The sequence below is a fragment of the Channa argus genome, chromosome 18, assembly GCF_033026475.1.
Source record: "Channa argus isolate prfri chromosome 18, Channa argus male v1.0, whole genome shotgun sequence".
In the NCBI taxonomy this organism is placed as follows: domain Eukaryota; kingdom Metazoa; phylum Chordata; class Actinopteri; order Anabantiformes; family Channidae; genus Channa; species Channa argus.
In genome coordinates, this window is record NC_090214.1 from 2,012,880 (window position 1) to 2,027,038 (window position 14,159).

Here is a 14,159-nt window from a genome sequence, read left to right on the forward strand (position 1 = left end):
ACACCTGATATACACTTGATATCTCATGCTACATATTCCCCGTTTGTGTTTGATGCAGCAGAGCTTTGACAGCAGTCTATTGTTAAATTCTGGCGTTGAAGGCTGAATTGTCTGAAGTGGCTGAGAAGTGAAACCTGTCCTACAGGGCTGTTGAGTGCTGTGTCGTCCTATGGTCTTTCCAGTTTCACTGGCTTTTACAGATTTACCTGGTGATTCAGAGGAAACGGGACAGCTGTAGTTTTAACAATGTGTAACTGCGCCATTGTGTCGTGAAGTTTTGATAAAATATTTACACCGAAACTTATGTCAGTGCTGCTTTATTTCCTGACAGTCGCACCTTTTATCACACTACTCACTTTTTCCCCCACTGGCTTTTGGGAAGAGTTTGGGGGAAAACTTTTTTGTTTGCTCACATCTTCACCGTCTTTTGAGCCCAGTGTGTTAATGGAACTTGGAGGAAGATTTTGAGGGCGTGCGTGCGGCGCGTCTGACGCACCGCTGGCTGTTGTGAAGAAGCGCAGGTGAGGGGAGACACCTGGAGCGGGACCCTCTGCCCTTTAGTGTGTGTTTGATACAGGTACAATATGAGCAAGACGAAGAACAAAAGTGACAATAAGACCGAAAAAGCTCTGGCAGCGGAGAAAGAGCAGTTTGCGAAACAGCAGGTAAGAAATGTGGTTTTCATTGAGGCTACAATTATATAATATCTGTAAAACGTGTTTTTATGGCTGGTTGCATAAGTGCGTCTCGTTAACCTGTGGACAAAGTGTATTGAGGACATACGTTAGTGCTTCCTGTAAAATGACCTTTTACCGTCTTGGCTGCGCTGCATCCAACTTTTTTCTCTTTAATTCTTAATGTATTTCTGCAGTTGAATGTTGACTTACAGGAAAGTTGCTGATCTGTATTTAAATGCTGGTGTTTTTTCTTCTCTCTCCCCCCGACATTTCTTTTAGCTCCACAACATCAGCAAAACTCTCACTTCAGCTGAAACGCCGCCTAAAGAGAAATATGTGCGCAGTATCCTTTAAACCTCAAACACTAACCCGCATCTTCACCCTCCCATCACACCTGAAAACAGAAAAGTCACCTTTTTAATAAACTAAACTGCAGCGCTAATGGAAAATATCAACGTTTATTGATGAGTTTTCCAGCTCTGGTTAGTGGCTGGGTGCTAGATGGAGGAATCGTCAAAGAACAGTATTTAGGTGTTGATGATGTTTCACGTGTTTGGATCATGGAAAATTGATGTGCTAGAGAATGTGGGTGCAAAATGATACTGACTACATCTGTTCAAATTAATACCAGGTTATTGAGAAGTTGATGGAAGGTGTAAACAAGCACAGTGAACTATTAAAGAAATGATGAGCAACAAACAAGGGCATTAAGACAACAAAGTATGAGATTGTACGAAAATTAGAAAAATGGTCACAAATAAAATATCAAATATAAAAATAAAGATTAGAATCAATAAAACTGTACAAATATAAAAAACACATGTATATAAAATATAGGTAAAACAAATTTAAAATATATAACAAATGATATGTAAATAGATGCGATGATGATCAGTGCATATAAAATATTTGAATCAAAAGTCAGACTAAAAAGGCAGGTTTTACGTTTGTAGTCACAGAGCTCAGCCACACAACTCGTCTCAAAGACAGAGCACAACAAAGAGACACAATATGAAAGACTCGTGTAAACCAAAAATGGACACCGAGTGATCATAAAGAGACAAAAAAGACCCAATATGAGCACAAATGTGGGAGAAATTGTTGCTTCGTGTCTTTTTTAGTTGTAGGGGTTATTGATGGTGTGGATGACGCAGGGGTCCATCAAAACACGACAAATATCAACCACGAGAGGCAAAATGAACATAACAAAAGTCATTTGTTCACCATTGACAAACCAACCGTAGAGACCCAGCAGAAACTTGCTTTAATGAGCTTTTTAACCGAACCGAAAGAAACCACATGACGTTTCCACCACAGCTCGCTGTCTGCAGTGGGGTTTCAGAGTTTCCTTGACAGCTGTGCAGACATCATCCTGGGCAGTCACAAGGAGGGCGGAGCCAGCACCTTCTGGTCCTACACCCTGAATCTGCCCCTGTCCAGCAACTCCATGATCAGCTGGAAGTTCTGCTATCTGCTGCACAAACTGCTCAGGGACGGACACAGGAATGTATGTTCTCACCACGCGTCCTCTTTGCATCTTTCTTCCTTCACTTCTTTTTCCGCAACGTCCTTTCATGTCCTCTCGTCTCCGTTTGACCTACAGGCTGTTGCTGACTCTTACAGACACTGTCGCAATGTGAAAGATATGGGCGTCCTGTGGGTGAGTAGCTGCCTTCATAAAGCTTGAGAAGTGCAAGTACATCCCTAAAAAGTAAAGGTGCCATGTACATGTCCTGAAGTTTAGCAGCATTTGCAAACCTGTTTCCCATCAGCGACCCGTTTCCAACCCAACCAATTTCTCCTGTGTCAATGAGGCAAGTTGTCTGATCTAATCTAAAGTGCCGCTGCTTCCTCCAGGGAAACCTGCATGATCGATACGGCCACATTGTCGCCTTGTCAGCCAAATACCTCTGCCTGAAAATGGAATTTCATTCAAAGGTAATACTTTTTACTTCTGTGTGATGAACTCATGGAGATCAAACCTTAATTTGATCACAAACGCTTTGCGTCCTCCACAGCACAAAGTGATCCCAGGCAACCTGGAGGCCAGTGACGAGACTTTGGAGAGGGAAGCAGGAACTGACATGACCAAAGTGTGAGTGTTCTACGCTCTACGTGCACTTACGTGCTCTTTTTGTGAAATACTTGCTCCTTAAACATGTTTAAATCTATTTATAGGTTGGATATGACGCAGGAGCTGGTGGATTACATGGAAGCTGGACTGAAGATGGCTGAGACAGGTTAATTTTTACAGTAGAAGTCATAATGCGCTTTGGTGATCAGTTAATACTTTGATGGTTGTAATTAACATATTAGGTTTTTCTTGCCGGAAGTTTTGCGCCAGCTCGATGCCAACGGGGCCAAATCCACTACTCCAGCCGGGCAGTGCAGACTGACGCCTCTGATCCCGCTCTTACTGGACTGTAGCTTTCTCTACCACTTCACCGTCCGCTTGATGTTCAAACTGCACAGCCGTGAGTGACACAGACAACTGTTCATATAAACGTTTGCCGTGTTAGATTAAGTCTCATTATCGCCGCATCTCTGCTTCACAGGCTTCTCTCCGGATGTTCTACTTGGACATCGAGAGCGGTTCCGTGATCTTTTTATGAGGTATTACACTTATTATACAAGGTGAAAATGAAGCAACCCATCATTGTGTACAAAAACAATAGGTCAATGACAACAGCAGCATCATTTGAAGTGGAGAAATTAGATAAAAAGCAGATTAAATAACAAAATGTAAAAATCTTTTCCAGTTTTTGGTTGTTGAAACACTACAATATTTGAGGGTCATTTTGAAATAATTTTTACATTTTCTGCAGCTCAAAAGATTTTCCAGTGCACTTAAAAATGCATCTTGCAGACTCCACCGTCCAACTAAAGGTTCTTAGGTTCAAATACTAAGGCTGCAGAAAGGCTTCACTGCTCTCTGACGTCTCTGATGAGAACGTTGTGTTTTCTTCTGCAGCCTCACGCACTTCTTCAACCGAGCCAGAGAAATGGAGTTCTTTAAAAGTGTCATCCAGATCCCAGAACTCCCAGACGTAAGTAACGTGCTGGAAGTTTCTGTAAATGTTCCTGCGTGTACATGCAGTCACTAGCCAGACCCCTTCATTACTTGAACTACTGTAATGTAGTTTTATTTTTTAAAACTAGTAAAATTGCCATTTTTTTAAGTATTCACAACCTTAATCGAGTCCTTGGTCGAAGGCCCTTTGCCAGTAGTTCCAGCCGTGAGTCTTCCTCTCTACTCTCACCCCTGGATTTGGACAGTTCATCTCATTCCACCTGACGTTAAAGTCTGGTCAGGGACATGTCCTAAAGCTGCTCCAGCATTGTCTTGGCTGCTGGCTTTGGGTTATTGTTGTGCTGAAAGATGAAGCTCGGCCTCAGGTCTTATTTACTTTAGAGTAGGTTTTCTTCAAAGACTTGATGGCTTTCAATGTGTGGATAGAGATTTTACTTTAAAATAGCTGGAAAATTATTTTAAAACTTGTTTTAACTTGCTCAGAATGGGTTATTGTGTAGATTGACTGGTGCAAATTGGGTCTATATCCATTTGTATTTACATGTACATCACACTGAAATGTGCAAAAAGTGAAGGGGTCTAAGTCCAGTTTGGTTTTTTGGTTTTGCATCATGCACATATGAAGTGTTTATGAACCCACAGGCTCCTCCAAACTTCCTCCGTGCCGCTGCCTTGGCTGAGTATATAAAGCCAGTGATGGTGATGCCCAACGACGAGCGTCACGAGGAGGACGACTTGGAGCCACTACCAGAGTTTAGGGAACAGCAACAGATGCCACAGGTACTCTTGCATGAACGTGAAAAGCTAAAACACCGTGTTGTCTTTGACTGTTATCGTGACTGACAGCATTTTCTTTGTGGCAGTACTATCTGCCCAACCACATTGGAGCACCAGATGCCTCAGCGGAGCTGAGAGACACAGAGAATGAAAGTCTGAGGAAGGAGCTACAGGTGATCAAACCAGAGCTACAGCTCCTCAAGACTGAGGTAAGATCTGGTGTTGTGCTGGTTCGTCTAAGACTTCGGTGAGTCAGGTTTTACAGATTCCTGAGCAGGGAACAGCTGTAACCAGGCCAAACGGTTTCTTTTAAAGCTGAAGCACCGTTCAAACCTTGCTCCTCCTGTCTTCAGGCCCAAAGGTATGTGACTGAGTTAAAAGCTCATGTGAACCGGTTGGAAGCGGAGGTGGAGGAGCAGCGCACCCAGAAACAGATGGCCATGGTGGAAAAGGAACAACTGCGGATGGAGGTGGAGGCTTTACACTCCGCCAGTGTCGCCAATGTCGGGGCTCAGATTGGATTCAAGGAGGCGGACAGTGAGTAGACGGTGGTGTGAACAGGTGAAAGAACCACACAACTGTCACATCACTGTACTGAGATGCTGTTTGCTCTTTCTCCTGTTGTCTGTGCACAGGCAGAGCTCAGGCAGCAGAGCTTCGCTTTTCTCAGCTCAAAGAGAGACACGCTGAGCTGATTACCAGCTACGCTGACCTCATGAAGAAGGTACACGGCACATTCACTGCTGTTAAAACGCTCATATTAATGTAGCAAAGTAAAAACTGCAATATTGTAGAAAGTTACATAATATGGAAATACTCAAGTAGAGTACATGTACTTCAATATTGCACTGTAATAGAAGCCTTGTAAAAGAAGAGACTTTTCAATCCAGCACATATTGTAATCTTTTAAAATCCACAACCTTTGTACAATTAAAACAAACCCAATGTTCCATGATAGAAGATTGATAAAGACAATTCCTAATTTAACTGACATCAACAAATTGAATATGTGTATTTCCCAAAACGACACCTGTTGTTGTTTGTGCAGAATGCAGAAACAGTGAAGCTGCTGTCCACTACAAAACAGGAACAAGATGATTTACTGAGGGCTAAAAACCAGGTAGAAAGTGAGCTGGAAAATCAGCGACAGGAGAAAACAATCATGGTGAGACCCACAAACCCTGCAGATAAAACGCCACGCGGTACTGTCCGTGTCAGCGACACACGAACGCACACACACACACACATTCGTGATTATTGAACCTGTGTCTCTGGATCAGATGAATCAGCAGCAGCAGGATGTGGAACGTCTGAATAAAGAACTGCTGGAGCACAGAGCTGAGCTGGCTCTGCTTCGCAGCGCCCTGGACCATAAAGAGCAGGTGAGACTGAGTGTAAAACTACTCCGACATTATTATACTTATGTAGTTTTTGACTTTTTGCTTTCACTATCTCAAAGTCTGCAAGTTTTGTTTTTCTCTGAGCAGACATTCATTTAGTTTTAGAAATTAAAGAACTGCAGCTTCATTTAAGGAGTCACTTCCATGAAAGACCTGTGTCATTCTCTTCAGGAGGGATCTCAGGTGAGCAGCAGCCTGGCAGCTCTGCAGGCCGAGAGGGACGTGCTGCTGCGCTCTGCCAGGGACAAGGATGCAGAGCTGTCCTCCCTGAGGCTGCAGGTGCAGCAGCAGCACAGCTCCCTGGACCTGGAGAGAGACAGGATCAACAGAGAGCTGGAAGCGCTGAGAGCTCAGCTACAGCAACAGGTGCTGACCGAACACGCAGCAAAGACGGGACAGTGTCTGCAGCACTGCTCTTTTATGTTTTGGGCTGGAAGGACACGGAGCTTGGAGCTCAGAGTGTATATGTTAAGATGAGGGCAGTGTTGGCATTCAGCAATATCACAAACATGAATCAAGCTTTTCTATGTTGAAAGGTCACAGAGCTCAGTCAAAATGGTTTAAATCACCGTCAGAGACGTACAACAACTGAAAATTGACCACACAGAGATGAAACGTCACCAAAAATAAACGACCACAACACTTTAAAAATGGCCCTAAATTGACAGGGTATGATAAAAAAAACAAACTGTTGCTTGGCTCAAGCTCAGTTCTCACATATTTGCACAGAATTTCATTTTAAAACCCTACAAGTCCCTGAACTTGTAAAGATTAAAATGAACTAGGGCTGCAGTAATATTATTTTCATTATTAGTTGCAGTTCAGTCATTTCACCACCAGCTGCACGTTTACTTTTGCTCTTGTTTATTTTTATGTTATGGATGATTTTATGCCCTTTTAATGTACAGCTGCTACATTTTTGCAAAAGCGCATCTTATGCCTGTTTTCTGTAGCTTGCCATCAACGCAGAGCAGAAGTTAGAGATCGACAGGTTGAGGAGAGAGCTGGACTCGACACGAGCGGAACTGGCTCGTGCAAACGGCTCCCTGCAGAGCAAAGAAATGGTAGGAACCGTTCTGCTAACATGGTTCTTCGTCCACAGACATTTGCTTGTTAATACACCCACACGTGATTTATTCTTCAGAGTGGGAGCCACCTGAGCAGTACACTAGCCGGGCTGCAGGCAGAGAGGGAGGTGCTGCTGCGTTCAGTGAGGGAGCAAGAGGCTGAGATGAACTCCCTCAGACAACAAGCTCAGTTCCACCTGAACTCCCTGGAGCAGGAGAGGCAAAGGAGCAGCGTGGAGCTGGGAAGCCTCCATGCCCAGTTACAGCAGAAGGTGCTGCACTATGTTTATGACTTTGTAGTGAGGCTGTTAAACAGAGTGGATAGTTATTGATGTGTGTGTGTGTGTGTAAAAACAGGCCAGTCGTGAAGGTGAGCTGGCCCAGAAGCTGCAGGAGGAGCAGTTCTGTCTGCTGCAGTGTGCTGTGGTGGAGGCTGAGGGCATCATACTGGACGCTGTGGCCAAACTGGATGACCCAGTGTATCTCCGCTGCACCAGCTCACCTGGTAAAAACAGCTTTGTTTCATCCCCAAAAAATCCACACAGAGTTAACACTCTAATATTCACCCATCCATAAGCAAACGCAATTCCAAAAAAAAGTTGAGGAGATGTGAAAGCATAAATGAAACCAAATGCAATGATTTGCAAATTAACCGATATTTTATTCAGAGCCGGAACATAAACAACATTAGATGTTGAAACTGAGACAATTTAACATTTCATGGAAAATATGAGCTCATTTTGAATTTGATGGCAGCAACACATCTCAAAAAAGTTGGAACAGGGGCAACAAGAGGCTGGAAAGATAAATGCTGCAAATTAATAAACAAAGTGAGCATTTGAAAGCTAATTAGGTTCATTGGCAACAGGTCAGTAACATGACTGTATATAAAACAATCTGTGACAAACTGCACCAAAAAATTGTGGAACAATTTCAGAAAAATGTTCCTCAGTGTAAAATTGTAAAGACTTTGAAGATCCCACCATCTACATAATATAACATCATTAAAAGATTCAGAGAATTAGGAGAAATCTCTGCGCAAGGGACAAGGCCAAAGGTCAAAACTGGATGTGCGTGATCTTGGGGCCCTCAGGCAGCACTGCATTAAAAACAGGACTGGACATCACTGCATGGGCTCAGGACACTGTGGAGTCCACAAGTGTCTTTCAGGGAACACCTTGCTTATTTCAGCAAGACAATGCTAAACCACATACTGCATCAATCACAACAGCAGGGCTTCACAGGAGAAGAGTCCAGGTGCTGAACTGGCCTGTCTGCAGTCCAGACCTGTCAACATTACTAAACATTTAGCGCATCGTAAAACGAAAAATCCATCAACAAAGGCACAGGACTGTTGAGCAGCTAGAATCCTGCATCAGACAAGAATGGGACAAACATTCCTCTCCTAAAACTTCAGCAACTGTTCTCACTTCCCAGATGTTTAGACAGTTGTTAATAGATGAGAGGATGCTACACTTTGGTCAACATCATCATCTTGCTACTTTTCTGAGATGTGTTGCTGCCTTCAAATTCAAAATGAGCTGATACTTTCCATGCAATGGTAAAATGTCTGTTTCAACATCTGACATGTAGTTTATGTTCTATTGTGAATAAAATATGGGTTGATGAGATTTGCAAATCATTGCTTTCTATTTTTATTTATGTTTTACACGTCGTCCCAACGTTTTTGGAATTCAGGTTGTATTAGGTACAAATGTTAAAGAAAACATTAATCAGATAGATAATCCAGTGAGCAATACAATAAGAGAAACCTGCACATGATAAAATAGAAAAAAAAAAAAAACACCAAATTTGAGAATCCTGTGAAAAAGATTTTTAAATATCGTCGTTTGCCTTGTTTCTGTCTTTCAGAATATTTGGTGAATCGAGCTGAAATCACTCTGGGTTCTATCGACAAAATGCAGCAGAGCCACCTGGTCTATCTGGGAAGCAGGACTGGTAGGTGACGTCTCGTGTTTGCTTCCTTTGTACGATGGCAGCACCTGAAATGTTTCCTTTCTGTGTAGACGCCAGTGGTTTGTTGAGAGCGATCACGCAGTTCTCCCACCTCGCCGCTGACACCATTGTGAACGGAGCGGCGACGTCACACTCTGCTCCCGCCGAGCACGCCGACCGTAAGAGACACATTCCCGCTGTAGAAGCTGTGCACGCCGAACCGCACTGATCCCAAATGCCGCATCCTGTTTCTTTCTGTCCTGCAGGTTTGACGGACAGCTGTCGGGACTGTGCCAATCACTGCCTGCAGTTCTTGAAGGACCTGAAGCTTCAGGCTACTTTGCCGAGGGCAGACTCCTCAGCGATACGCCACACCGTTCAACGCATCCTCAGCCTGGGACAGGTGAGGGGATCCGTGTCACATTAATGAATAGGGATAAATATACATTAATAATGTTTATCAAACGTTGAGTGTCAGAAATTCCATGTACTTTAGATGTTCTAGCATTTTTAACTCTACATAATCATGAACAAATGATAATGATATCAATTAGCTGGAGATAAAATATGTCCCTCTCTGTTCTGTTACAACATTAAAAAAATGTCTTTATTTATTATAATAATGATAATTTATTTCAGCCTCACATCTACACTAGGTACCTACCACTCACTCTGTTAGGGGTGGTCAGCCTTCGTGCCCTTTGGTCCCCAGTTCCCCCATTTGATAGATATTTGTCTGATCATGAGAAATACAGGGTGAGACTCACGAGGGGTTTTACGTGTTCACCTTAACTGAACCTTAACTGATGATTCTTGTTCAGGATCTGCGTCCGAAAGGACAGGATGTGCTAAAAGAAGAGCTGGGAATCATGGTGGATAAAGAGATGATCGCTACATCTACGGCCATCGAAGATGCCGTACTGCGTATGGACGTAGGCGTGCACACACACACACACACACACACACACACACACACACACACACACACACACACACACACACGTGGTGCACAGTCACTTTATTACCACTTTTGTTCCATAGGAGATTATGAATCAGGCTAGGAGAGAAACCACTGGTGTAAAGCTGGAGGTCAACCAGAGGTCAGAGAAAAACAGTTTTCAGTGTCCCAACATTATTTAAACTTCTCTCTTGTAGTTTCTCACCTGTATTCTGTGTGTTTGTGTTTGATTGCAGCATCCTGGGGTCCTGTTCAGACCTGATGAAGGTCAGCAGTCTGCTTCGAAATAACTTTCTGCGAACTCATTCATTTGTACGTAGTTTTCATTCATTCTGCTCTCCCTCCTCCAGGCGGTTCACATGTTGGTGACAGCTGCTACTGACTTACAAAAAGACATTGTGGAAGGAGGCAGGGTGAGTTTACACACACTTTTTACACCAGGCAATTACAAAAATCATCTTTATAAATGGATTTTTGAACAGAATTCTGAATAATGTAAATAATGATGATTTCATTTATGGGCAATTTTAGCAAAAAAAAAAGTTTTGGAATTACTTATTCTGTTTTTTGGTCCAGGTCATTAAGTTATCATGGAAAATTCCCCTGAAGATAACATAGAGATTATGATATATAAAAAAATAATGTGATGTATCTTCAGTAAACTAATTTGTTGACCTTATTGTCTACAGTGGTTTTCTGTCGTGCTTTCGCTGATTTTAAAGGGCTGATACAGAGAACAACATAACCTTGGAATAGATAAGATACTGATGGGGACCCTAAATTACATCTCTGCAGTCTTTTTAAACTTATTAAAAATTCTTAAGTCCTTTCATCAAGCAGCAGAAGCTGCAGGTGCTACAGGTGGTCATGCATTTGTAATTGTCCATCCTACAGGGAGCAGCATCTGTTACAGATTTTTATGCCAAAAACTCCCGCTGGACAGAAGGACTCATCTCTGCGTCTAAAGCTGTGGGCTGGGGGGCTACACAGCTGCTGTAAGTATCCAAGCCCACGTATTATTGGTCAAATGAATCTTTACCTGTATCATAAGATGCTGTGCTTGTTTGTTCACCTCTGTGCTGACAGAGACTCTGCTGACCGAGTAGTGGGCGAAAACGGAACATATGAGGAGCTCATTGCATGTTCACATGAAATCGCTGGAAGCACGGCTCAGTTAGTCGCTGCCTCCAAGGTACAAACGTTCTTCTCTTGGTTTGTGATTAACGTTGAAGGCATCTACGTGGTGCTGCAGAAGGTTTTTTTGAGTTAGTGCTGCTTTTGTTTGTATGTTTGTTCTTCCAGCGCGTTTACTTACATTTACATACATTAAAGTAACTAAGATTCAAAAATCTGCGTACACTGTAGAGCACCAGTCAACTAAACACTAATTTGCAATTTTTTATGTAACTATGTGAACCGACCCTGGAAGTATATACATGCGCTTTAGTGAAAATTACAGTGAAACATATTTTTACAATATCAGTCAACATATTAGCACTTTGAGATTTGTTAGCAAATGTAAAGTGCTTTATAAATAAAATGAATTATTATTATTATTATATTGAATCCGTGTATAATGTGACCACAACCCACATTTTCAGGTGAAGGCCGACCGCGCCAACAAGAAGCTGGTCACGCTGCAGCAGGCCTCGCGGCATGTCAACGACATGGCTGCTGTGGTCGTCACCTCCTCCAAACACGGGCAGCAGCAGATCTCCGACCATGGTGAGAGACAGATGTTTAAATCAGTCCACATTCGAAAACCCTGCAGCTGCGGCAGCATCAAACAATATGGAAAGTTGTGACGTTTTAGCAGTGACAGAGCAACATTCTGAACATTCAGCTGTGAAATGCTCCACTCTGTTCACCAGCTGCTCTTTGTCTCCTGTTTGCTGTTGAGCAGGTCCTGGTTCAGTAAACAGAAGATATATTTTTTTTTTTTGCTGCACAAAAATATGAAAGACTCCTGAAGAGGCTGTAATATAATTATAAAATAATTTAGCTCATGTGGTTGGTAAAACTATCCCATCATCCCACCTATAAACACCTATTTTTAAAATACTATTACACTTTATAGGAGTGATTGATACTACATTTTGTGTATTCAAGTGCAATGATGAAATGTTTTTACAGACACCTAATTTAAACAGACACTAGGCCTCATCCAAGAACATTTTCTACTTTTAACTCTGAAGCTTATAAGTGATGCAAGTGTTGCACATTAGATTCACCAAACCCTCCTCTAACTACACTCGGCATAAATCCCTTGTTCCAGACTAATAAACTCTTCTTGAGAAGTTCCTCATTATGATTTGTTTGATTAATACCCATAAAATCCCCATATCAGGTCCCGCTCTGCTTCATTTGTGGCAAACTTTAATTCACAAGAAGGAGTTCTCCTGTCGGAAATCAGCAAATTCAAATAGTGATAATTTATCAGAGTTGGTCGGTTCCACTTTCTTTCATACGTATATATTGAAGGTGTGACAAAATTCATCAATAAAAACACTCAAATCTGATGTCAACATAGGGAACGGAATATTAAGAATCATGCGTTGCACTAAAGAGCAAATCTGTTGCACGTAGAATAATACACAAGTCTGGTTGTGCTGGTTTTCCCTCTGACCTACCTGTTGCATACTTACAGTGCACGGATTTTTTTTTACCAAAATAAAACTACTGAAAGCAGCCAGGCTGAAACGAAAACAGGCCAACAAACAGAAGCAGCTAACGTTAGAGCACCGCGGTCGTACGCCTCCACGAACCAGTCGTGTTGCAGTTTACATGCTTGTCTGTCCAGACTCATTGTCTAATGAGTTCACCCACGAGTCCAAGTGGACGCTTGTGCCAAATTTGAAGAATTTACGGAGGTTCCCGTGAAATCTTGAGAACGGGAAAGACATGGGGCCACAGTGATCTTGACGTGTGGCCTCCAAAATCTAATCAGCATTCATATTAGTTTTCTTCAAGGTGTGTCAGGGATACTGTGAAAGCAATATTCCTCTGGTCATCGGCCTAATAAAGTGAAAGACACAAACATACTGATGAATGCAGCCTTCACTCTAACATGGTTTTGTATTTACAGTTGTAATGGACTTTTCTGGCATGTCTCTGATCAAGCTGAAAAAAGAGGAGCTGGAGGCTCAGGTGAAGCTTTTGATTTGGCAGTTTATCATCATGTTGTCTGAGAGCCCCCACAGACACTGATGGTTTTTTTTTCTCTGAATCTCAGGTGAAGGTGCTGCAGCTGGAGAGCCACCTTGAGCAGGAGCGGGTCCGTTTGGGGGAGCTGAGGAAGAAGCACTATGAGCTTGGCATCTCGGACACCACAGAAGCACTTGATGCATCTGACAGCTTCCCACCGCCGCCATCTCCCACTCTGCTCGACGCGGCAGTAGCTCAGTCTTTTAGTCACTCGCAGCCTTACGTGAACACGCCAAGCTTTGCACAAACTAATCCATTCGGTCCAACTCAAACGCAGACCTTCTCGCTGCCCGAGTCTTATACACCGAGCACCTACACCCCGTCCCAGCCCTACACACCCACTCAGCCTTTTACACCATCCCAGCCCTACACACCCAACCAAAGTTACTTAAAACCACAGTCATACTCACTGACTCAACCATTATCCCACTCATCCAGCCTCTCCCAGCCGCAGCCGCCCTCTCAGCCGCAGAAAACCACCTCGCAGAGTAACACAGAGTCCACAAAACCCGCCTCAAAGAAATCGAATATCTTCCTCAAATCTGGAAACTTGCTGAAGAATGCGGTAAGTGCAGACACCGTCACCTGTCACCTGCTCCGGCCAAATGTACATCACACACGAGCAGATGTTTGTACATGTTTCTTTTCTTGTTACAGTTCAAACGAAGTGAAGCTGGAACAGGCGAATCCTGAAGCACGAGTTGAAAAGCAGTACAAGTGGTTTGTGTTTTCTATCAGTCAAATGTGCAAATGATTGACCACATTGATATATAGCATTTTCCCAGTTTGAAATCATAGTGAAGCTTACATTCTGTCACTGATCCGAACGTTTGGTCACGGACATTTGTCAGCGACTGAAATGTTGCATTTTTAAAAAAAGTTTCTTTTAGATGTTTACATGTTCCTGTGCAACTGTCGTATACATAAGAACATATATTAAATTAAATGCTAATATCAAAATGCATTTGTACTTTTGAGTGTTTTTTTTTTCTTATGTCTTCACGTTCTGCCCAGGCTGTTTTGTCTCCTACCGGTTCACCATCCCACCACCAGAGGTCCCCAACTCCTTTCCCCCTCTTCCTTCCTCTG

General features: G+C 42.8%; 1 protein-coding gene and 1 long non-coding RNA gene across 3 annotated transcripts; one reads left to right on the top strand and one right to left on the bottom strand.

Annotated features, from left to right (window-relative positions):
• Window positions 1–524: 524 nt before the first annotated feature.
• Window positions 525–14,032, top strand: LOC137104300 (huntingtin-interacting protein 1-related protein-like). 2 transcript variants are annotated; one of them, XM_067485276.1, is made up of 33 exons: window positions 525–665; window positions 957–1,020; window positions 2,042–2,184; window positions 2,281–2,337; window positions 2,535–2,615; window positions 2,696–2,772; window positions 2,856–2,917; window positions 3,011–3,151; window positions 3,233–3,290; window positions 3,649–3,724; window positions 4,351–4,488; window positions 4,572–4,694; window positions 4,839–5,022; window positions 5,121–5,209; window positions 5,534–5,650; window positions 5,766–5,867; window positions 6,057–6,251; window positions 6,839–6,949; window positions 7,030–7,224; window positions 7,310–7,457; window positions 8,825–8,911; window positions 8,980–9,087; window positions 9,175–9,311; window positions 9,730–9,840; window positions 9,950–10,008; window positions 10,103–10,133; window positions 10,217–10,279; window positions 10,761–10,861; window positions 10,953–11,058; window positions 11,468–11,591; window positions 12,952–13,013; window positions 13,099–13,635; window positions 13,728–14,032. In XM_067485276.1, the coding sequence occupies exons 1-33, from the start codon at window positions 585–587 to the stop codon at window positions 13,761–13,763; spliced, it is 3,804 nt and encodes a 1,267-aa protein (XP_067341377.1). In that variant the 5' UTR covers window positions 525–584; the 3' UTR covers window positions 13,764–14,032. The 2 variants fall into 2 exon arrangements, with proteins under 2 accessions (XP_067341377.1, XP_067341378.1); XM_067485277.1 differs by lacking the exons at window positions 525–665; window positions 957–1,020 and having other exon boundaries at window positions 2,118–2,184; window positions 2,450–2,615.
• On the bottom strand, window positions 9,171–11,597 carry LOC137104315 (uncharacterized). Its single transcript, XR_010911665.1, has 3 exons — window positions 11,460–11,597; window positions 10,072–10,248; window positions 9,171–9,302 (listed from the first exon to the last, which is right to left on the bottom strand). It is a non-coding gene; the product is annotated as an uncharacterized lncRNA (long non-coding RNA).
• Window positions 14,033–14,159: the final 127 nt, after the last annotated feature.